This window comes from Opisthorchis viverrini (assembly GCF_000715545.1).
Source record: "Opisthorchis viverrini unplaced genomic scaffold opera_v5_150, whole genome shotgun sequence".
Classification (NCBI taxonomy): Eukaryota; Metazoa; Platyhelminthes; class Trematoda; order Opisthorchiida; family Opisthorchiidae; genus Opisthorchis; species Opisthorchis viverrini.
The window spans coordinates 638082-662300 of NW_008751806.1; the positions used below are offsets into that span (position 1 = coordinate 638082).

Genomic DNA, 24219 nt, shown 5'->3' on the forward strand with positions numbered 1-24219 from the left:
ATGCTGCACCAGGCCGCCTCATGTTTCAGTCGCCACGATATTCGAGATATCGTGATACATGTATATCTTTGTAATGTACTACTCATAAGGTTGCTGAAAAAATCAGTTTGCAAATGAGTGCATGTTCGCTAATTCCGTGCAATTCGGTTTCAAGTTGAACATATGGTTGACGCAAATCCGGGGACTGCGCCTACCTGATGAGCCCCAAAAAGGGCGAAACCGGTCGTGCGCTGTCGACGGATTTTCAGCAACCTTATGAGTAGTGCATTACAAAGATATACTTTACTACCTACTTTGTTGCAGCAATCAGAAGACGTTGTCTGAATCCGCTGGTGTCTCCAGGTTTTGGGAAAGCACTCCAGCTATCACGATTTGTAGACAGAAGCAAGATATATGTGAGCAAAGCTGCTTTAAGGTTCGTTTACGCCAGTTTGGTCACCAGCAGGACAGGTATTCGACAGTAATTTCTTCGTTCGTTTATTGGCTAAGCCCATAGCGCATGCCCACTGAGGCTTAAAGAAATGAGTTCGCGATGTCTTCATCACAAAGGTTTGCTAAGGGAAAGCGGTGTCTTTCGAGGGTAGAAATACTCCTATCGGGTTTCAGTAGGACAAATTTGGCCAAGCCTGTAGCATGAATCAAATAGATTTATTTGAACACAATAAGTGGTGAATATTGATTGTTGGCAGAATGTCTCAGTTCAACTCGATTCCCGCACCAGTGCGTCGAATTCTTCTTTGGTGAGGTAACCTTTCTTTCGTTTGTCATACTTTTGAAAAAGAGTTTTCATTTGTGATTCGGACCATCCTTTGTTCAATGGCATCATGTGTCGAACAAAACAAGTGAAATCGAGACGTCCATTCCCACTGGCTCCCATTTGAGTGTACATATTTTTCGTATCTTCTAAGCTGAACGGCAAAAGAAGAGTGAATTTATTCGGTGGGATGCAAGAAAATGTGAGAAAACTTTTTTTTCGTGACGAAGCTGTCTGTATCACGCTTGAACGAACGACCTAGCAGTCAGTCGCGTGGACTTACAACCACATCAACCAATAGGATGACGACTAAGACCACATGCCTGCTGGTTGACCCAACCACTCGCAGCTAATCGATACGCCCAGGCCACAGACAGCGATAAGCTCCTATCATGTGACCAGGTATTAAAGAACGAAATAAACACCTTCGCTGCAGCCGGACTATCACAGCTGACGGATTGGAGCTAGGCAGTTTACCCAAATGATAAAAACAGGAAGATCGAAAGATTTCTAGGCCCTATTGGATAAAAATGTGGTGGTCTTGCAGGAGAAACACCATAGAAACTTCAGGACAGATAGGAGACATAGTTCGCTGTATGTTATCAGCTGCGAGACGTAAACCGAGGTTAATAACAGTGGCATGTCCTCACAAGTGTCACGTGGTAAGCACTAGGGCAACCAAAGTTATTGTGTCCAGACTTTTCTACACACCAATCTGGATTGTGAAGCCTGATTAACAAGTTCTTGCCGTTCGATGGAGGCCTTGGATTATACTTTTGTAACAAGGCCTTCGAGTTCCTCTGATGAAGGGTTTGTAGTAGGTACTTGCCAGGATTAGAAGTTGAACCCGACCTTTTGGATACAAGTGCATCAGTAATCAAAGGATATAAAGCGTCTCGTACTCAGGGATGCGCACCGCTAGATGGTCGCAAGGCTTTCCGTTACCTCTGGTATCTAAAACCAACGTAATATGGATGCACGATTCACGGGTCGAAAAGTGAATGAATGAATGAATAAATTTGCAATGAATGAATGAATGAATGAATGAACAAACAGACCGATAGACAGACGGACAAACAAATAGACAGACTGACTGCCTCATAGACGCACTGGCTCACTTATTCAGAGTGACACAGTATTCAAAATTTGGCAAGTTAAGTATGACTATATAGACGCAATATACTACTCACAGGGTTGCTGAAAACTCCGCGACAGCCCATGACCGGTTTTGCCCCTATTGAGGCTCACAGAATAGGCGCCATTTTTTAGTTTCTATCAATTTTATGTTCCACTTGAATCCCAATTGCACGAAACTGGTGAATTTGCGCTCATTTGCATACCAATTTTTTTTTCACGGGAGACTCACCTGGAACCCAGCCGATTGCTCGTTTATGGTGTTTTAACGGAAACTTGATGTTTTTCTGAATCATTGACCACTTGTAGTAGAGTCATTCAGGTGCTTTCGTAAAAGATGGGTAACTGTAAATTTGACATATGCCCATTCTGGATAAGAAGAGTGTTTCTCGATTACACGTCTATAGTGCTTTCTGTCGAGAAAAGCTGACTTTGACAGGCATTTGGTTAGCCTATGTGGTTGGCAGATCAAGGCATCCACAGAATTCGTATTACCACTGGAAGCTTGAGAGATACCAATGATACCAAGTATAAATAAAACAGCGGGGGTTTCAGCATAAACTGGCTTTACTCACAGGACGAAATCTCCATTGAAAATAGCCCTCCTTTTAAAAATCAATAATCTTCTCGAAAAAATGCAACTTTTAGACCATTCTGTCAATCATTCAAGTTAAAAAACAACGCTGCGAAAATCCCCGACGTCGTGGGGATTGAAAATGGGCCCGTTTTCTCCTGAGATGCTCATTTTTTCGCCCACCGTTCTTTCAGATTATTTCATGTGATGTCTAGAGTCTTTTGTATTCATCCTTGACTCTCACCGTTTCCATCATGTTGAATTATTTTCCGGAAATTGTGTCTATTTTATTCCCCAACCTTCCTATCCGATTGTAGGGTTGTCGAAACAGCGTACAGTTCTAGCATGCAATAAACCTGCCGTGATCACTTCTGGCTTCGTGTTATTTCCTCAAATTTGCTGATCGACCTTAGTGATTTGCTTTTTTAATTTCAGGAAGTTTATCGAACCATTTTATTGAAAAACACCACTTTGATAGTTTTTCCTTCAAGTATAAAAGGTGGGTATAAAAGGTGGTGCTGTCAGTTTTAATGTCAAACTGCTGATATATCTAGACTACTGAAAAATTTATGACCCACGCCCCTGTAGCCGCAACAATACGCTGGAAAAAATAGAATTAGTCCTACTAATTGTGCTCACTTCTCCAACTGAAGGTGCAACGATGGATACTACTGATGTGACATGCGAGTAACATGTTTTATCGTAACTCCGCTCCGCATCTATCGGAAAGTGGGAATAATTACTCAATTTGTGGAATCGCTTCGTAGCATTCTTTTACATTTCCGCTTTGTAGCATTCTTTTACATCTGGGTGATAGCCAATGAATATCCAGGAAAGTTCAGGAAGACGCGTTCAAGAAGAAGACGGATATTCAGTTTTTACAGAACAAGATGCATATGAGAGTTTTGCGTTCATGTTCAGTTGGTAATAAACATCTGCAGCGAAGACCTTCCTTTCAAAAGTAGCGTGAAAAAGATCTTAGGCTCGTGAAATAATTCAAAAGCGGTTATCTGATTTCTAACGCTAACAGGCATCGTCGCTTGAAATCTATAGAGATTCGAAATCTCCGACAAATGCCATGACACTTGCGGGTAGGGGAGGAAAATAGGGAAGTCTTTTTTATGAAAAAGTACTTTTCATAAGTCCTCAGCTGCAGGTTGAAAGGGAGTTTATGTAGAGATCAATAAAAGACCCAGGACGACTCAGAAATGTAGTAGATGGAACTGTGATCGCTTGACGGCAGTATTTTCGTTTATAAGCTCGTGATTTTTTATCTATGGACGTACATAGGTCTTGGTGATTGTGTCCCTGACTGAGGCTAACTGGTACACACTCAACATGGAGATTATAAATAGGGCCTCACAAGATGACAGAGTTCAATAAAAAGTCCAAAAGTGGTCGGGTAAAATTTCAAAGCATCAGTAATGATGAACTTTAATAGTGTAGCGGCATAGCCAAGTTTTGGCTGCCTTCGAAGCTTCCTTGGAAGCTGAAATTGAAGTAAATGATAGGATTGCCGTGGCGATTACTGCTTTCGGCCGATTATGGAGACGCGTTTGGAGTGATCACATAGGATGATTGCGGTGTACCATACTATGAATTAAGTGACCAGGTCGAATCCCTAACAATTACGTTATCAAACGAGTGGAGACCAACTAGGTTGAGTGCACATTGACACATAAACAGGTTGAATGGAAGTGGACCGTGTAAAACCAGTGTGCGAAGAGGGTGAAGGGAAGAATCAAGCTAGAACTCTGCGGTGCCGATCGTATCAGGAAACATCGTTCTGTTTTCACATTCGCCTTTAAAAAAAACGTAGCTGCGGCTGCTTCACACCACAACAGCTCTTAGTATGGTGAGTCGGTCTTCGTTTGGTTGCTCTTCGTGAGCAATCTTGGTTTGTTGAAAGCTTGAGGATAGAGGTTTCATCAGGATCAGTCCAGCATCACGGCCTTACCAGCACAATGGAGTGGTAGCCTTTAATCAAGCTTTTGTGTGTACTTTCGCAATGAATGTGCATTATATCACGTGGTGTTTGTGAATGATTAGGCATTTTGAAGTATAATTCTTCCTATCATACAAACTTATAGAAATGAAACTCAGATCAAAACTCAGTATGACAAACCTGATCCGTCTTGCCTTGCGACGTTTGACCGCTGCTTCGAACTCAGCCTTTGAAATCTTCCCATCTTTGTCTAAGTCACAGTAATGAAGAAATTCCTGAAACGAGTTGAGATACATCGACATTGGCAATGCATGAAGATGTGAGATTCGATAGCATTTTTCACAAAATGGTTGAATGATTGGACACGGGCGGGATAATTTCAATGACGAGCTTCGTGCTCACCACCAAGTCAACGATCTTCACGAACGGACTGAAAAATATCCCAAAAATAAGAACCTTAATCACATGGGCTCACCGCGCATTGGTTGGATATTCAATTTATGTTCCGGGGCTTTTAAGAAAGATTTGATTTTCTTATCGATCTTTATTTCCAGGGCCATTTGAATCAGCTGGATCGATTTAATTTCGCCAATCACACGCGGGCTTAAGCACAATAATTTCTCCAAGTATGTCGAAATGATCATTGAACATCACTCACCCAAATGGAGCATCATTCTTTCTTTTCGAACGCATTATTCATTGATGCTGTCACCGGTCACGTGATCTTTGTGGTCCGGAAGTGGAGACATGAATCCAGGAGTCCTGATCAACAACCAGCAGTGGGTAGAATCTTTCATATTGTATCGCCAGAAAATACTTTCCAGAACATTCATTGTCGTACGCCCTAAAATGGCCTTCACATGGCACACTTTTGTGGAAAAAGGGTTTAGTTCTGGACAGTTTTCAATGAAGGACCATTCAAATGAACCAAGAAAAAAGTTCTCAGCGAGACAGACCGCCTATGCATAGTGATTGTAAAAAATGGCCTTGCCCGAGGACAACAGTCTTGAATGGACACATTTGTGCCCGAGTTTGCCTTCTTCGGTCTTGGTAGTTCACATACAGCAATTATAGATACCCATGTATGAGTGCAGTGTAATAGTATAGTATAGTATAGTATAGTATAGTATAGTATAGTATAGTATAGTATAGTATAGTATAGTATAGTATAGTATAGTATAGTATAGTATAGTATAGTATAGTATAGTATAGTATAGTATAGTATAGTATAGTATAGTATAGTATAGTATAGTATAGTATAGTATAGTATAGTATAGTATAGTATAGTATAGTATAGTATAGTATAGTATAGTATAGTATAGTATAGTATAGTATAGTATAGTATAGTATAGTATAGTATAGTATAGTATAGTATAGTATAGTATAGTATAGTATAGTATAGTATAGTATAGTATAGTATAGTATAGTATAGTATAGTATAGTATAGTATAGTATAGTATAGTATAGTATAGTATAGTATAGTATAGTATAGTATAGTATAGTATAGTATAGTATAGTATAGTGCAGCATAGTAGAGCGACCAAAAGTCTGGACTCTCAGACCCCGATCAATGCCTAGGTTTGTCGGAGTTGTCTCAGTAAAATCCTGTTTCATTCAAATCAGGTAGTTTGCATCACAAAGCGGCTCAAATCGCCATCATATTCATTTTAAATTTCTCAATTCAGTCTGGGCTGTATGGGCTGGTTTGGTGAGGCTGAGATGCAGTATCCTAGAACAAACAAAAAACCCCTCCCAAATCATGTGTCCAACAATTTTCGGGCCAAACGGTCTGCTCAGAAATTGATCAGAGGGCATTTCACTGCTGTTTACAGATTTTAGGTATATTTTATTGAGTGATCAGAGCCGATGGCCAAAATAGTATGAGAAATTATCGTACGAGGAACATAACCGTCAAGAAGACAAAGCATAATACTTCCTACAACCCCTTAATAAAATAAACCTGGCAGAACCGGAAGGAGCTCATCTTTTAGTTTCATTGTGAGAAAAAACAAGACAACAATGCTCTGTCACCGGCTACGATTTTTAACCGATTGTCAGTTTGAATAGTTGATATCACTTTGAGCGCTGATGCATGGCCTCCCCTTCACTTGATTTAAATTGAGCATGTTGGTACCTGAGTCAGAATGTCTACAGTGCCATTTGTTGTAATATATCACAACCGTTTCACCGGGTGAATAAGGTAAGCAGCACACAATAACTGGAATTGTTTTTGAGAAATACACTCATTTGCAAATCAATTTGATTTTCACGAGAGACTCAATTGAATCTCACGTTTGTGGAATTCTTCAACTGAATGTGCTGCACACAGGCTACCTCATGTTTCAGTTGGCCTCACTACTCACATGGTTGCTGAAAACACTTCGACAGCCCACGACCGGTATCACTCTTCCTGGAGCTCATCAGATAGGCATAGTCCCCGAGTTGCCGTCTACCTTATGTTCTACTTCAACCCAAATTGTAGAATATCATAAACCAGAGATTCAGTTGAGTCTCTCGTGAAAATCAAATTGATTTGTAAATGAGTGTATTTCTCGAAAACGGTCCAATTTCGGTTCAAATAGAACATAAGGTTGACAGAAACCGAGGACTGCGTCTACCTGATGAGCCCCAAGCAGGGCGAAACTGGTCGTAGGCTGTCGAAGAGTTTTCAGGGACCTTGTCAGTAGTTTCCTTTATGTAATTGTTTTTCTTGTTGTTAAGATAGGTTTTTGCATGAATGGTTAAGCGGCATAAAGAACAAAATGGCAAAGGAGAATCGGATATGACAAGTGAGCCACACCGATTCGCATATCTCCTATTGGTTGTAACAGAATCTTCAGTTTGTGATACTTTGCTTCAACTGAAAGTGTTGCAAAATAGCCAGCCGTCTCTTGTTTCAAATGACACGATATTCGAAATGTCGCAGTATACCCTCTTGAAGAAACACTACTCATATTTGGTGTCCACGTGAGTGTTATTCACCAGCTGCGTCCAACTTTGGCGTAAAGAGAACGTACGTTTGACAGAAACTTGCACACTGTGGCTAGGTGATAACTACAATTTGGACGAAGCCGGTCACAGGCTGTCGAAGAATTTTGAGTAGCTCTAATCAGGTAAATCTGCCCAGGTTTCTCAAGTGGTCATCGATTCAAAAGGAGGCTGATTATAACTAACATTAGACATTTGCACTTTACGCCACTGTTTTCTTTGGATACCGAAATGGGTTGCTCTAGGCGGGATAGGATAAACCATTTGGCTGAAGTTTGTCCTTTCTCCACATTTTGGCGCGGTCGCCCAAACTTACGTGAACCTAAATACAGAGGACTTCACGTGCTGAACCATTGTAGCGCAAATTATTCCCGTATATATCGTAGTTCAAAGAGAACGTCAGGGTTATAACCACGCTCACTCACTTTAGCCGCTTCGCGAGGAAGGCCAAAGGCATAGACAGCACTTTGAATCTCCGGTAAGCTGATGTAGCCACTACGACTTCGGTTGAGCGAATAGAAATCCGATTCCAGAAGCTTTTGGAAAGACATTTTCCCGGAGGGTTCCTGAACAAACGAACAAACAGGTTAAAGCTACCGAATCCTGGTGGGAAATCTCATCACAGGGAAAACAACCGTTTAATTCTTCTAAATACTAACTTTACTACTAAAGTAGTATGCCACTGTGCCCCCTATTCTTTGGTACCATTCGCTCAAAAGTGAAAGTCATCCGTTGGCAAAAAATCGTCCAGCTGTAACATCCTTCTGGTGCCTAGCTGCTACGCCAGCCGAAGGAAGCACGAGGGCTGGGATACTGTCAGGATGCCCAAGCCTAGGCAGGGAAAGTCGAGAGGCAGAGGTCGGGTTCGAACCACGGACCTTCCGGTCAGTAAATTCGCACTATAACCACTTAAGCAGTCTCGCCATTTCAGTTAGCAATAGGTACAGGAAATTGGGTTGCATGTTTATCCGAGGATTGCAACGTGGACGGTTGAAGCGAAGTCACTTTTGACAAGTAGCAAGCCGCTAATAGCGACAAAGCTCAGCCAGTAGTAATTTTACCCGAAAAACCGACATTAATTAAGATCCGCACTGGGCGACGCGGAAAATACATTCCACATTACAAAGTGTCAAATATCCGGCAACCATGCGCACTCACAAGTTGGGATGATGAGAACAGGCATGGCAGCCTGAGTTGCGATGACTGATTGCGAGATGTGAGGGGTGTCTTTCGGAACGCTTAAACTCTGATAATCCTACAAGCACGGTTATCTCAAGTCACACAGTCCCAGAAAAACTTAAGAGGGATAGAGAATGAGGTGAAAAAATAACATACGTGACTAAAACTATCGTCGAATATGGTAGTGCCATTTAGCCTGTGCGTAATTCGTTTTTTGTAACTTTTCGCGAAAGGGGGGGGAGATTATCCTAGCGGCGGTTTCCTGGGTAATCGTCCGTTCTGAGGCCTCAGTATAAAGTGGTTTTTTCTAGAGTGAAAGAAGTGTGTGTGGGGAGATTACTCATGGCCAAAATCCAAGCGCGCTACTTGCTCATTGCACCAGAAATTTGATCTCCCCCGGGGTGACAGAGTCCTCTGCAACTTCCAAATTATACATAACACCAGCTTGAAAGTGACGGTCGGATTTCTCACGCATTGAAGCTCAAATACATCTTTGTATATTTTTGAATTCAGTGGGCGTTCCGGTAGCTTAGAGTGACGTTCGGATCCTTTGAATAGGTGCGTCGCTATGAGCGAACATGTTGGAACAGCTCTTCTCAGCCTTGAAGCAGGAAGAAATCTCAGTTTAACTTCGAAAATCTCCTCGCAACCTAAAAATTTCGGGCGAAGTTTCGAGAACTGAAACTTGTTTTCAAGCCTCATGGGCGACTGGAGGTTTGGTCTTACCCTATGACATGTCTGACAAATAAATGGATTTTACTCGCAGAAGAAAACTGCAAATTTGCCTCCTAAGTACTCATAAAATAGGTCAGACTTGAAAAAAACACGTACGATGGCCCATATCACTAACATTTCTCGCACACTAGTCTTGGTTATCAGTTTGTTCCTTCTGGTTTTACTCCAGCTGGCCAGGAGTTCGGCTGTTTGAAGCTAGTCACGCGTTTACAATGGGGACACGACTGAGCCAATTACAATAAATCAATTTTTCATAGTGTGAGGTGATGAGATTTTCAATCAGGATTCCGTCCAGTGCGCGAAACTGGTCTGTTCAGCGAACATACACTCATTTGCAAACGAATTTGGTTTTTTCGAGAGACCCACCTGGAACCCAGCTGAATCTCTCGTTTGCGTCTAACTGATGAGCCCCAAGAAGAGCGAAACCGGTCGTGGGCTGTCGATGGATTTTCAACAATCTTATGAGTAGTACATTACAAAGATATACATGTATCGCGATATCTCGAATATTGTAGCAACTGAAACATGAGGCGGTCTGGTGCAGCACATTCAGTTGTCTGAGAACATCAAAAATTGGAGATTCAGCTGGGTTCCAGGTGAGTCTCTCGAGAAACCAAATTAGTTTGCAAATGAGTGTATATTCGCTAATTTCGTGCAATTTGGTTTCAAGCGGAACATAAGGTTGACCGAAACTCGGAGACAGCGCCTACCTGATGAGCCCAAAAAGGGCGAAACCGGTCGAGGGCTGTCGACAGATTTTCAGCAATCTTATTAGTAGTACATTACAAGGATATAGTCTGATCAGCGCTGTTATTAACTCGCATATGGGCGGGATATAGCACTACTCATCCTTAAGTCTTGCAACCCGCACAACGTGGTCATGTGCTGACCGTCCTTCGAGTGATTACTATTCCAACGGGGGTTTCATTTGTCGTTTGAATTACTTTCGTTTGCTGTTTTCGCCTCATTAGTTGTAGCTGATCAGGTGGCTGTTGATCTTCTAGCCAGAGTTGACAGTTTATCTGCAGACTTTTCATTGCCAGTCGAGGAGACATTATCAGTGCACAGTGCTGATGTCCTCTTCAACGGTGATGAGACGTTCGCGAGCTAACAGATCAACAGCTCCCTGATCGACCACCAATAAGTGAGCCCGAACCTCCAAAATTCCAACATATCGCCTCGATATGGCTAGATATAAGTTGTCGTCCAAATGACAGCGTTTGGTAAACCTCAGACAGGCTGGAGTGTTCAGTACTACCCGAACAGAAAAGCCCAACGTGAGGAGAATAATTGTGAACTCGCCTAAATAGAGACGCCACACTAATAGAGATCGGTAGCCCTTTTCCTTGCTATATCTGCTACCTACATGTAACTGTTTTGAATCTTGAGAATATTTACGTCCACCAGGGTGGGCGCTTTGAGAAACCCTGAGAGAATTGGTTCGAAGTGTTCGGGGGCAGACACTACTTTCGAGTAAGTGCAAAATGAACCTTAAGTGGTTGGTAATTGCCCCACTTTTATGTGAATAACATCAATCCTTCTGTAGATCGTTACTCAAGAGATCATTATTCTGATAAATCACACCAAATCACATAGAAACAAGCAAGCCACGTTTTTGTTGCTACATTTTAGCAACCCTAAAAACCTAAAATTGAGCTACGTTTTTGCATTAGTAGTAATCTCAGTAGTAAGTTACTTTTCAATTTCATTCTTTTCATTTATAATCAATGGCAATTTCCTGCATCTCAATGAAGCCTTTGAAATGTACCGTTCGATATATAATACACTTTGATCTTTGCACAATTCCGCAAATTTATTCTCAAGGCTCACACACTTACTTATCTCTCTTCTCTGTGCACTGTGATCGACTGATCAGCGTCCAACAAGGGCAGCAATCGGGACCACTACGAACTGTCACCTGAACTTCGGTTGTATAAAAAACTATTAAGAATGCGCTACCACATACCTGTTGCCATTTGCTGTCATGTGTCTACTTACAACAAAGCAGTTGGTTTCTTTGAAATTGATCTAGGCTTCTCAGCTGCTCGAATAGCAGACGTTTTAGAGCGCATCAGGTGAGTTCATGTGGACTTGAGGTGGTTAACCGCTCCCGATAAAGTGTTATCTCGATTTGAGAGCGAAAAGGCTACTCGAAGCTTTTTGAAATAAATAGTATAACCAACATTTCTCTTCCATGGATGAAGGGAACACTATCACATCCTTGTAGAAGATAAAAGAAACTAGTAGAAGTCGAAAAACTAATGAGGACAGATTCGGTTAACCGAATGGACTGGTGCTCCTGTGAACGGAATGCAACTTTAGCAGGGCTTATAAAGAAATCTCTCAGTTGTAGCTTCCTTCCGGTGCCTAGCTGCTATACTACCCGAAGGAAGCACGAGGGCTGGGATACTGCAAGGTTGCCCAAGCCTAGACAGGGGAAGTACGAGAGGCAGAGGTCGGGTTCGAACCACGGACCTTCTGGTCAATAAACTGGCGCTCTAACCACTTGGGCCACCTAGCCCTTAGCAGAACTTACCAGGATCCGATTCTGAAGTGGATGTTACTCCCGTACAGTCACAAAGGTTGACAATATACCGATTATGGTGGGTAATATATCTTTCTCTCCGAGACGGCAGTGCCGTTTGAGGGCGTTTTTTACGTGGCGCGTCGGGAGGACATGTGTCATTAGATGAAGAAGAACTTAGTTCACACTCTAACCGGTAGTTTGACAGTAATACATGCACAAATTGTCAAATGATATCGAAAGTTTCTTCAACACATACAGTGAAGCAATTGTTCCACTGGGATTCAAGCGTTTCCCCGAAAGTACCTGTCTACCCCTCTAATTGAAGAAAAAAATTACACAAGCCCTAGCTTTCCGAAAGCTCAACGAGTCAAGCCGTCACACTGAACGGGTCTTCGTTGTCCTTGTACTACTGACTGAATAGATAGCTAAACAGTCCTGGCGGATTAGTTTGCTTTATTCTAGTTTCATGGTGGTGTGAATATAGCCGCAAGTTTAAAATACAGAGATGCAATCCTGCAGGTGGAGTCTATCTATGCTCAAGAGCTGAGAAAATCTGTACGGCTGTTTGATCCTCACTTGGAGCAATTTGTAACTCACGGCGCTCAAAGAGCTCCGATTCCGCAACATTCTGGTCAGTGGTTGGACACTTAACCGTTCGGCCTTGAGCGGCTGAACAGTAACGTGATTGGCTCTCACTTAGGGCAGAGCGCCACAAATCCTCCAATCACGGAATCCACATCGAGTGGGAACGTCAAGTGACGGCATTAAAGATTGAGGGATCTGTACTCGTCTGTATTATTTCCTCCCCTGAGCCACTCATAGATTGCTGGTACGTTGACGAAACTTGGGAGCATTTAAATGGAGATTTTCCCCCTGAGAATGGACTCGATCTTTGCTGAAAGCCAAAAAGCATTGTGCAGTTGCTTCATTCTTGTAAAGAATCATGAGCAGTGCTCATCTCACCAATCTTTTGAGATCTCTTGGCTAGTATTTGAAACTTATGCCTTCCGTGTTGTAATCCGAATATAGGTGATCTGCTCTAGAAGGAAATTCCTCACAAGCTTTCTATCTAGCAAGTTGTCACTCACGAAACCAGTCAACCGGTGACCAGTTGACTGGCATCAGGTGAGTGAAGAATGGGTGGTGCCATAACGTGCTTAGCATCAGCTGATCACATTGTTGATCAACCACTCATCACCGAAGGGTTATCGGAAAACACTATGCAAGAATACTTGTGGCTGTATTTCACATCTAATCGCAAGACCAGTTTACACTCAAATTTGACATCCCCCAATTTGAACGTCAGTCGAATTCTTTCGATCAACGGGATGAAAGTGATCTCCAGGTATGCATGGGTATCATCTGGAACATGTGAGTTTTCATCATTTGGTCAGACGAAATCAGGCTTAAACCGGTTACTTTTATTAGTAACAAAATGATGAATGAAATGAAATGTTTTAGCCGCGTTGGAATAGTCTTCTCTGTGATCGACAATGGAAATGGTAGTCAGCGATAAAATTCTGTCCTGGTAACCGTGTGGAGCGTATACAGGATGTAGCCGGTCTTTTTTTTATGAAGGAAACTACTCACAAGGTTGCTGAAAAATCTTCGGTCTACTGTGATGTACGCCTAAATTCGAATGGGTGTCCAGGTCACTTTTCGAACTTAACCATTGCATAATGCTTCAAGGTGTTCCTGTTTTATGGCATCTTCCAAGGTTGCTGGGATGGCATAGGGAAGCTTACTTCAGGACACTTTGTACAAACCATATGAGACACCGATTGTCCCGCAAAACGAATCTGAGTCGGTCTAGTTCCGTCTCCACTGTCTTCGCTGCCGCTGGTCTGCTTGTTTACGTAGAGCTCGGACTACATCTGCTTTAGAGGGGTTTAGGAATTGCAATTTTAGTAATGATTAGAGTGCATAAGATCCTCACAATAATCCTTGCATTACGTCATCTAATTTCAATAGGAAAGCCTAGAAATAACATATTCACGCTAATCTGAGCACATTCAAGTCTATTGTACCCCAGGAAATGCACAGCAATACATTTTGACCGCGGTTCAGAAAAATCCCTATGTTTTTATGCACCATCAGGAAAGTCAGATTCCTGAAAGCAACCAATGAATGCCCGAAATCTACTGAGACTCGCACAGCACCGCCAGATGCTGACCAGACAGACAACGCACCCTCAATATGCAGCGCTTCTCAGCCTTGTATCAAACCCAGACAGCGCGAGTCAGCGGTGGTCGAGGTCAGACAACACTCCGCAATATTCAGCGCGTCACAGCCTCGTACCAAAGCCAGTCAGCGTGCGCCAGCATTGGACCGATTTCATACAGTGTCCCTCCAATAAATAGCTTGAGGCCGTTGTATTTTCACACTGGCACGCACTCACGCTCTTGCACTCGTTTTTACGGAATATAGCTGTTGTGTTCCCTTCTGTGAGTCTTTTTCTTCGACACACCGGAGCGGGTCAGCAGTTAGATACAACAGATTAGCGAATCAGCAGATATAACATTTACGAACTTGCTTTGTAAGTGGAGTTAGTCAGAAAAGCTTAGAAGTAGGGTGAAGCTGATTTATCCCTTTTAGGGGTCATCACCTGTACGCATCCCAAAATAACCCCAGTTAGTTTCAAACCCGCGGCCCACCCCGCTCGGCATTAGGGGAACCAGCTCCGAATGTAACTGGACCACACAACTGCCAATGGAATAACCGCTTTCATTTAGAAAAATTTACTTCACTTGCCCTTGACAGATAAGTTCTATTTTTAGTATCACCTACTGGCCCGCCTAGAACTTTCCACGTGAGTTTTTAAGCAACCCGCTTTCGGCCGCCAATGGCATGCGCGTACGCATCACAAGACCAGTTTACACTCAAATTTGACATCCCCCAATTTGAACGTCAGTCGAATTCTTTCGATCAACGGGATGAAAGTGATCTCCAGGTATGCATGGGTATCATCTGGAACATGTGAGTTTTCATCATTTGGTCAGACGAAATCAGGCTTAAACCGGTTACTTTTATTAGTAACAAAATGATGAATGAAATGAAATGTTTTAGCCGCGTTGGAATAGTCTTCTCTGTGATCGACAATGGAAATGGTAGTCAGCGATAAAATTCTGTCCTGGTAACCGTGTGGAGCGTATACAGGATGTAGCCGGTCTTTTTTTTATGAAGGAAACTACTCACAAGGTTGCTGAAAGATCTTCGGTCTACTGTGATGTACGCCTAAATTCGAATGGGTGTCCAGGTCACTTTTCGAACTTAACCATTGCATAATGCTTCAAGGTGTTCCTGTTTTATGGCATCTTCCAAGGTTGCTGGGATGGCATAGGGAAGCTTACTTCAGGACACTTTGTACAAACCATATGAGACACCGATTGTCCCGCAAAACGAATCTGAGTCGGTCTAGTTCCGTCTCCACTGTCTTCGCTGCCGCTGGTCTGCTTGTTTACGTAGAGCTCGGACTACATCTGCTTTAGAGGGGTTTAGGAATTGCAATCTTAGTAATGATTAGAGTGCATAAGATCCTCACAATAATCCTTGCATTACGTCATCTAATTTCAATAGGAAAGCCTAGAAATAACATATTCACGCTAATCTGAGCACATTCAAGTCTATTGTACCCCAGGAAATGCACAGCAATACATTTTGACCGCGGTTCAGAAAAATCCCTATGTTTTTATGCACCATCAGGAAAGTCAGATTCCTGAAAGCAACCAATGAATGCCCGAAATCTACTGAGACTCGCACAGCACCGCCAGATGCTGACCAGACAGACAACGCACCCTCAATATGCAGCGCTTCTCAGCCTTGTATCAAACCCAGACAGCGCGAGTCAGCGGTGGTCGAGGTCAGACAACACTCCGCAATATTCAGCGCGTCACAGCCTCGTACCAAGGCCAGTCAGCGTGCGCCAGCATTGGACCGATTTCATACAGTGTCCCTCCAATAAATAGCTTGAGGCCGTTGTATTTTCACACTGGCACGCACTCACGCTCTTGCACTCGTTTTTACGGAATATAGCTGTTGTGTTCCCTTCTGTGAGTCTTTTTCTTCGACACACCGGAGCGGGTCAGCAGTTAGATACAACAGATTAGCGAATCAGCAGATATAACATTTACGAACTTGCTTTGTAAGTGGAGTTAGTCAGAAAAGCTTAGAAGTAGGGTGAAGCTGATTTATCCCTTTTAGGGGTCATCACCTGTACGCACCCCAAAATAACCCCAGTTAGTTTCAAACCCGCGGCCCACCCCGCTCGGCATTAGGGGAACCAGCTCCGAATGTAACTGGACCACACAACTGCCAATGGAATAACCGCTTTCATTTAGAAAAATTTACTTCACTTGCCCTTGACAGATAAGTTCTATTTTTAGTATCACCTACTGGCCCGCCTAGAACTTTCCACGTGAGTTTTTAAGCAACCCGCTTTCGGCCGCCAATGGCATGCGCGTACGCATCACTGTTCAATAGATCAGCTGATTCACACGTTCATTGGCTAAGCGCATCAGGCTAGCAAGCGGCTATCCAGACTCGGGTTCACAGTATTAGGAAGGCATTAAGAAAACTGTGGTCCACAACGCTCGGCTAGTAGTTTATATACTGTAGCTCGAGACAGCTCTGCGGTTAAAGCTTGAACTTACTGACCGAAAGGGCCGTGGCAGCCTTAAGCCGGAACATTTAATTTTATTTATGCAACCGCGCCTAAAGCTACAACCTGAAATGTATCAACTGGCCTTTCAGTTCTTTGTTCATCATTAAGCACTTTTTCCATCAATAGTAATCGCGCACTGCCCACTCACCTTTTACATCCGGTGATAGTCACTTGTTCCACATTCGTTGTGACTGTCTGAAAATGTCACGAAGCTTCTGGTGTTTAAATGCGGCATTTTAGCCAACTTCAACTGTCACAAATTCTCCCGCATCTCATATGAGATCTGTTTCGGTGCAACGAACTTTGGTTAGGATGCATCGTACGAGATGCCTTGCCATGTGATTAGCCAGATACCTCCACAAAATTCATACGATGGACTATGTCTCGACGGACCAAGGGTCTTTTCCTGGAGCACTGACACCAACTTCCTCATTATCTGCTATTAAACAAGATCTGTGAAACAAAATTTAAAAGTCGGTAATCTTTGTGGATAACCCGATAGTTTCAGTTTTCTAGATTAGCAGTCAGTTTTTGATGTGCACCGTCTTCAAGGATGCATAATCCTGCAAAAACTCTGTCCAACTGTAAGATAAATGTGTCAACTTCCAGAAAAGTAGACTCAACTTAATCTTGACTGAGCTTCTCGTTTGTGTTTCGAGTAGAACATAATGTTGACGGTGACTCGGTGACTGTGCCCACCTGATGAGCCACAAGAAAGGCGAAACCATTCGTCGGGTATCTAAAAGTCTACAGAAACTTTGTGAGCAGTTTTCTGTATGAAAATATACTGTGATATCCCTAGGATCATACCAAGTGAAACATGAGACGGCCTTTGTGCAGCACATTAAGTTGAAGTACATCATAAACAAGAGATTCAGTTAAGTTACCTGAGAAAACCAAGGCTGGACATAATAATTCTCAGGTGAAAAGCCCCGTAACTTCTCTGTTGTGCGATATTCACGATAAGAATCGGGCAAATGCACCTACTATTTTACGTCACCAAAACTGGACAGGAGTTCGACCGAATGACAGTATGATAAGAACGTAAACAGAGCATTGTGATCAGCTGATGCCACAGTGGTTGTGCGCATACAATTCCAAAACCACATATGCCAAAACTTGGTAGGAAAAAGATGACTGCTAACAATAACATAAGTGAGACATCCATGAAAGTACTCTTGTTTCTGAGCGGGCATTTGAACTAGTAACAACCTCACGTTCCAAGTATTCGACAAGCAAACCAAAGTCGGGCGCAGCTGTTCAACGCTAGAGAGCGATAGATGCTTGCAGATGAACAGAGTCGTCAGGAGGCGTGAAATTTGGTCAGCCTCGCCTGAAAATGCGCCAGCAACATGCAGATACCTCAGCCTGTCATTGCAATAGCTTACTTTACTATCCGGGTTTGGCTGGATACAGTTGCTAAATCAGTTTGGCTTGTTAATTTAGCTACTTAAATAAACCAAGTAGTTCATAATTATTCTTAGGAAACCCCAACTCAAGTGGACGTTCCCTTGAAACGAGGAATTCTCGATCTCACCTAACTCCCATGAATTAGGGCGTTATACAGTTCCTTACGGAGTGTTAAAGACTGAAACTCCGAGAAATCCACACCTTCGCTGATCACATTAGTCTTGACGCACCACCAGCCCTCATAACAGAAAAGGAGTCGTCTTCAAAAATATCACTCCATAGAGTCAGTTCACTTTACAAGGTTCTGGATATAATTCCAGAACGAAAAAATCCAAGAAAATCGGGGTACAAATGAATTTCACAGGCCAAAATGATATATGAGTCCTTTGAAAAAAGTTCGACCGATGTGTTGAAGAAATAGCGTAAAACTAACACAAATGTACATAGCCATGGAAGTCAGCAGTCTGCAGAGACACGAAAGTGAATATGCAAAATTAGAGTTGAATCGTGTGGTAAAAGAAACTAGATGAGAAATTTTCACAGAAGATACCAACAATTGGTGCAATTTTGCGTAAAATCTCTAGTCTGGAGATCTATGGTTTTCGAGATGTTTTGGTAGGCGCTTCAGTTCCACTTCGGTTGACCGGGCACACTTTGTACACATGAATGTGGACTGTCTTAGCTAGTTCGACTAACAGCAAATCATATTACTCACAAGTTCTACTGCTTAATGCCTTTTTTTATCCTGGATGGAACAGCGGGACCGTTTTACTATTAATAATAGGAAAGCTTGATCACATCGCTGTTTTCCTACCCGTATAAGGTGCCAGATAACTTGCGTCCGATTCGGACTCAGCGATGGAATTGTGTTTTGGGTTTAGGTTGATATCGCTTACTGTATTCCGACTGTTGTGGCCGGACTGAGGGGCCGAGTGTATTTGGCGGCATAAGAACCCTTTATCGCACTTGATTCCATTTTATTGGTCCACCGATTACAGCCTTGAAGTTATCTTTGTTTCCTCCTTGATCCACCCACCCACCCCCACACACATTGTGGCTGTATATTACTTACGACGACATCACATCGATTGACACACGGATTGATTTAAGAGCTTGCATTCCGCTTTGTGGGTCTCAGTGTTGTCACGTTGTCACCATGAAAAAAAACAGGCGATTAGTTATTCCCGTTTGGGCAATCATGCTACTGCGTCTGTCTTGGAGCTATTGTTCTTGTGAGTCCACATCAAATGGGGGTAAGGATTGGACTCAATTTTCGTTCTAATTAGGGATCTTATCGAGGTAAATCCCGCCACCCAAAAAAACAAAATATGAAATTTGCACTTTTAGTATTTATCGAACAGGGTCAAATTGGGACACGTCATTAATAATTTGCGTGAAAAGGACCGTTTTTCGGTACCTTTGCCTCCAAACGAACTTACACAAGTAGCTGTCTACTAACGATCGGTGTGTACCACATTGGCGTTTATTCCGCGTTTTGTAGACGTGCAAAAGAGATTCGATGGTTTGTATGTGAGCTCCAGTCGTTGGATCCACAAAGTTTTCAGTTTACTGAGTAGACTTCATGTCAGTTATCGTTTCAATTCCTTGGTATAATGCCCACATATCGGCGATGATGACTGAGCCGCGAGCGATGCAGGCCTGAAGTGTGTCCATCAAAGTGGCCGCAGTTCGATCTGGCACTGCATACAGAAACACCTCTTTGGTTTCCCGGCAGATCCCTCCGAAAATCCACTGCTGGGGAAGAACTCGCCCTGCGTCGTTTTTAAGGTGAGATATTAGCGTTTCAGGGATTTCGACGTGTGGACCTGGGCCGCCGATAACTGTTGGAGCTGCAAAAGCCACCAGGTGCAAACCTCGCGAAGAAAGTTATTCCAGTCAACGGCGGTCGTGTGGCTAATAGATAATTCTTTTGAGTAGAATTCAACTTTTGCTAAATTTTTGGACCAGCAATAAATGGATAGAATTACTGTCCCAAACTCCATCCTAAACCACTCCAGTCAAGTTTCCTTTCGAAGACCGATTTCTTGCCGACACTGTCGGGCATTACTCTTCCACCTGTCAGAAACAGTTGAAACTGTCATTTGATGACCATTGTTGCTGATGGATCACCGCATGGCTTTGCAAAAAACGTATTGCCGTCTCCTTGTCATGAACGAGAGTTGAAAGCGTCAGAAAGTTCCTTTAAGGTTTTACGTTCAAACGGAGGAAAGTTTTGCACAAAATGAGCCTAGGTGCGGATGCGCAATTGTTTGGATCAAAAACAGGTCAAGATTGTGTGCGTACATTAAATTGGAGCTGGCGAAATGTGGCCGGGCCTAACTTTTCGCACGTGCACTTTTTGCATTAGTGGCGAGGCTTATTTGGAAAACATCCCTAATTAACGCTCATCAACAGGGCATATCCACGACCTTGTTGGGTTTGAAATCCAGACAAATGAGAAGCTAGGCGAATGAGTTTTCACTGTTTCACCGCCTCACACTGGACCCACCTGATTTATCAGGTGAACGCGTTCACATTTGGGCGATATGATGTCACTGCTGAAAAACGAGACATCCGCAGAGAACTTTTGAAAAGCGTTTCCATATCGATTTGAATTTTACTTCGAGTTCTACGTGAATGGATGGAGAAAATATGCTGGTGGAAAATAAGGGTGATCGTATAATTTCGTGAATTATCAAATAATTTTTTGTTAGATTGCGGGCCTCCTTTCTGAATCAAAAGCTCATCATGCAGCTCGACTTGCGTTTTGATAGATAAAGGTCAAAGTGGCAACATTCTGGGACTGAAGTTACCAAAATTTCGGTCAGATGATGACAGACGCCAGACATACCAGGAATCGAACTAAATTCTATTTGTGAAATCTTCTTTTTAGGTGGTTGGATAGGCGGGTAAGCCTCAGGCGGACACGTATGCTCAACCTGCAAACTGGGCCAATTCGCAGCGCAACTACAGATGAATACAGATGAATTTTTAGCAACCTGGATGGTGTAAAAGTACACTGTTGCTGCCGTCACAGAGCCAGCGTCCGGCCGCTGAATATGCCGAGAGCAAACTGGCGGTAAATTCAACACGGGCATTGACTAAACAGGCCTTTGACTGCGTAGTCGGGTGAATTTTCCAGTGGGTGGGACAGGCGGTGTGTATTCGGTCATAGACACTGGAATGGGCCAATACCAGGTTGCACTGCAGTGAGGTGCGTGGGTGGGACCAAGATTGGCATGGCAGACGACCTAACATTGGGCCTAGTTTGAGCATGTGGACAGACAGCAGAGTGGGAGAGCAGATGGTGAGCATACAGGTGGGTTGTGAGTAGACCAATCAGAGAGAGGGCGTCAGTCCATCGCCTTTGTCCTCATTTTTCACGCCCAAGTAACAGAAATCTAGTCCATGTGACCGGGACTTCACGTTCGATTGATTTGGGAAATAGCGCCTCTAATGGGAGTATCCCGATCCAGCAACTTATGCCGGACTATGTAACTGCAATGGCTATCACGTTGCAACGAAAAAGAACCTACCCGAACGTGAATGGTCACATGAAAATGAATGATCTATTCTCGTTAGGCAGTCGGGCAAAACTGCACCATACCCCACCACATAGAGGCTATATGGACCCTTCGATACCTGCAAAACAACCTAGAATGTCAAATTCAAATACAAGACAGCCAGTGGACTATAAACAACTCGGGACGTCCGTACAAGGTTCCAAATGGGTAAGTCATCCCTACCTCCCAGTATGAACAACCCGAGCATTCGAATAGTTTCCCATAAAAAAAGCTCTCCATTTACCTATCCAACTGACAACTGAATAGCTTGGTCGAACCTCAGTTAGGTTTATCTGATCACCGGTAAAAGGACAACTGACCTCTCCCCGGAGGTTGTCCTTGGTGGACAAGGCATCTTGGTCCTTCCATTCATTAAGAGTTTCACTTGGGAGGGAATGACTCGCAAGGGACATTTGGAGGGGAATGAAACAACTGAACTGCACACATTTTGAAGCACGCCGAACTAAAACTCATTTCTACAATGAAGCTGACTCACTCTAGCCTCCGTCATTCACTTATAGACTCTCACAAAACCAGACGATACTAGTTCATACTTGACTGGATAACTCATGACTTTAAGAGGAGAGCCGCACAATATTGGTAAATTGCTCAACATCCCGTCTGTACACAAAGTCATGGAGATGAATGTGTGACGTTCAGGTTACTTGTGTCTGCATCTGCATTACCTGGCTCAGCAAACAGACCAGTTAATTGGTCAGCTCGAAACAAAATTCTCGCTAATACGGCATACGAAGACGCGATGGCCTTATTCCGGCAAAACTGACGGGCCAACACTTCCCCTCGTCGATTGAAAGAGCACCAGATAGACATCCCCTTCCTCGGTAAAGTTCCGCGACATCAAGGATCGCTGCAACTAATTTGGAGACCATGCTCGCTTACCCGGAATTGTCCAGCTTCCATTTTTGCGGGACAGTTCTCTGCAAAGGTTGAATTCAGTTGGAGAGCAGTACAACTTAGGGTGTTCACAAGGGTCATCCGATGACCCATGTCGATTGAAAGTTCATTTATTACTTAACTCTCCTTTGCATGGCTCACAGGCAAGGGCATTTCAGCAGGCATCTGGAGCCAATGATCAGCAACGCATTTCAACTTTGGATGGCCTTGACACCTGCTTGAAATTACTGTTTATTAATCAATTTGTGACTGCGATGGACTCTCTTCTAGGATCGATTCCTCTGCAACCACGAGAGGCTGTTCGGTAGTCTTCGATCTATCATCATTTTCGCGATGTTCTCGTTTGAACAATGTTGCTCTATTCCTGACGCAATTATCCTGATGAGTCCACACCAAAGACGAGAAGAATCGTGCTCAATTTCCTCCCTTATCAGCATTGAGTAGTGATAACGCCTGCCTTGCATGTCATATGTCCGGAATGCCTGCATTACTAAAGATGTACACCGCTGACGAGATCTAATAAGAGCGAAACTAGAGTACAGTTCCTCCTGCCTTTGTTGTGAACTCAAAAGAACAATTACACCTGAACAAGACGAAAACTGTTCAAACGAGAGGTAGTTGGACGTAAATAGTACAATCCCACAACCACCTACAACATTTATCAGAATTGGTTCAGCAATTTTCAAGCGTCCGTAGCGCTGACTGGCGAGTCAGTCGATCAACACAACCAAGGCCCTTACTGGGTCGTCTTTTGAGACTTCCGGCAAGCCAGTCACACTGCTCAAGCGTAAACGTGTTTGCCTTTTAGAAGCTCGGTGGGGTAAACTTGCGTTTTGAATCTATAGTTTTCCCAGTAGGTTTCAAACTTTTACCAGAAATATTCCAAAAGTCCGAAACGATTAAGAAGCCGGCAAAACCTCTTAAATGTTTGTGAAAATCGGTCCTGGTTTTACAAAAATTACTCGAAAATTTCAACTTGTTTTGGAGTTTCGCGGTCCACTGTCCATGTGGGAAAGCTCGTTTGGTAGGGAAACGGACTTGCTGGTCTTTGGCCACGAATAGAGGTTGGGAAGTGATGCCAAAATTCAGGTCGCGTCTTACGATTGAAGACAAACTATTCTGAAAAGTCAGATAACCCTTTCACCGCTGCTGAAGTGTCAGTTGATGGACCTCTCGCTGCGAGATTCGAACCCACGCGTCTTACGATTGAAGACAAACTATTCTGGAAAGTCAGATAACCCTTTCATCGCTGCTGAAGTGTCAGTTGATGGACCTTTCGCTGCGAGATTCGAACCCTTAACCTTCTCAGTTCAAGCGTCTGACTGTTTAGCCATGCCTCGATAGACTACACCCCCACCCATCCTTTAGTCACGGATTTCATATCGCGTATTCCGGTGCTGTCTGACTCATCAACTGATAACGTCTCAAACTGAATACCCATGAGCTTGGTGAGAGGTTTTCCATTCAGAATAGCTTAGTTTGAACCTGATGTATTTTTGTAACCCAGTGAACTACATCTGTTGGGGGAGAAACAGAACAAAGCAACTAACGTCGCACAAAGTCACAACTTTTCTAGCCTCCTAGAGCCGGGGTGTCCCAATGGCAGTGCAGATCGAAATGTCGGATTCCCAAAGCTGGAGGCATGGATAAGTGCAAAGTTTCATAGTCTGTAACGGACATAGTGTACTCATTCACGTTACATTCTTTAAGAAAAATGTGAGAACCTCAGAAGGAACCAAGCAAAATAAACTTATATTCTTGAATTCAACCTTTATAAACGGACCAAGCTACTTACAAAGTACAAGTAACTTATTCAAGACGAAGGATCGCCCGCG

General features: G+C 43.2%; 1 protein-coding gene across 1 annotated transcript; it reads right to left on the reverse strand.

Moving 5' to 3' along the window:
• Positions 1-685: 685 nt before the first annotated feature.
• T265_14162 (hypothetical protein) lies at positions 686-7959 on the reverse strand (the record flags this gene model as incomplete). The annotated part of the gene is made up of 3 exons (XM_009172295.1): positions 686-908; positions 4588-4682; positions 7821-7959. The coding sequence occupies 3 exons, from the start codon at positions 7944-7946 to the stop codon at positions 701-703; spliced, it is 429 nt and encodes a 142-aa protein (XP_009170559.1).
• Between the last annotated feature and the right edge of the window lie 16260 nt (positions 7960-24219).